General features: G+C 38.6%; 1 protein-coding gene across 1 annotated transcript; it reads right to left on the reverse strand.

Annotated features, from left to right (window-relative positions):
• On the reverse strand, window positions 1-948 carry Or5ak25 (olfactory receptor family 5 subfamily AK member 25). The gene is given in 1 exon segment (NM_001000284.1): window positions 1-948. A coding segment is annotated over 1 exon segment (948 nt).
• Window positions 949-1,569: the final 621 nt, after the last annotated feature.

Here is a 1,569-nt window from a genome sequence, read left to right on the forward strand (position 1 = left end):
TCAAGGATTTGATTTCATTCTTAAGAACCTTCTGCTCATTGCTTTAAAACCTTCTTTGACTTCCTTGTTTCTCAAGCTGTAGATGAGAGGGTTCAGCATGGGAATCACAATGCCATAAAACACAGAGGCCACTTTCATATTCTCCTCAGAATTGTCCGAATGAGGCTGTAAGTACATATAAGAAAGGGTTCCATAGAAAATGGTGACTGCTGTCAGGTGGGAGGCACACGTGGAGAAGGTTTTCTTCCTCCCTGCAGTAGAGGACATCTTTAGGATGGCGGCCATGATGTATATGTAAGAGAAGATAATGACCAACACAGTGAATGTCAGGTTAAATCCAACAAAAACAATAAGTAGCATGATATTAATATCAGTGTTGGAGCATGAAAGACTGATGATTGGGACAACATCACAGAAAAAGTGATTGATATTTTTGGAGTTACAATAAGACAATGAGAATGTAAATCCTGTGTGTACAGAGGAATTTATTGATCCCATGAGATAAGAAAGAGCGACCAACAGTAAGCAGACCTGTCGAGACATGATTATCGGGTACCGGAGGGGCTTACAGATTGCCACATACCGGTCCACTGCCATAACAGCGAGTAGGTAACAGTCACTGGTTGCAAATGTGGCATATACCAACAATTGTATTACACATCCTGTGTATGATATGGAACAGTCTTCTACCATGAAGCTCTGCAGCATCTTGGGAGTGATGGCAGACGTGTAACAGATATCAACAAAAGCCAGGTTTTGTAAGAAGAAGTACATGGGAGTCTGAAGTCTGGAGTTAGTGTTGATGAGGAGGATCATCCCAGTGTTGCCCACCATGGATGTGACATAGATCACAAAAAATACAATGAAGAGGACACACTGAGTATTTTGCTGGACTCCAAATCCCAGAAGATAGAAGTCAGTGACTTCGGTGGCATTTCTTTGTGTCATGGCTACCAAGAATCTGAAGGAAACCTAGATAAGAGGGGAAAATTAGGACTTCCTGAAGTCAAAGGATTCAGATATTTTACATTGCTTTCTAAAAGGCTTTTATTTACTTTATTTTCTATACATGAGTATTTACCTAATGCATGCATGCATACTGTATGCACACAGTGCTCACTGATGCCCGATGAGGGTGTTGGAATCAACAGAACTGGAGTCATAGACAGTTGTGTGCAGATCTTTGCATGCTGAGACCCTAACCCAGGTCCTTTGCAAGAGTAGCAAGAACTCTTAGAAGCTGTGTTCCCAGTCCCTAACATTACTTTTTTGACCTAGGTATTTATGATAAATATCAGCAATTTTGATCTGTATCTAGAATAAGTGGCCATTACATGGTCTATGTATTTGAGCCAGGAATTCATTTTCAAATAAAACATATTTGATAGAAGAATGCTGACTTTTAATGCATAAATCTAAAAAAAAAATCTAGGTTGACATGGCTTTCTCCTGTAATAAGTAAGTTTTTATGCTTATATAAGTTAATACCAAAATGTTATTTTGTTCTTTTAAAATAGTTTTTCTTATTCCTTTCCTCTTTTAATCATTTAATTCTGCAATTAGAAGGAG

Source organism: Rattus norvegicus, chromosome 3 (assembly GCF_021556685.1).
Source record: "Rattus norvegicus strain SHRSP/BbbUtx chromosome 3, alternate assembly SHRSP_T2T, whole genome shotgun sequence".
NCBI classification, from domain to species: domain Eukaryota; kingdom Metazoa; phylum Chordata; class Mammalia; order Rodentia; family Muridae; genus Rattus; species Rattus norvegicus.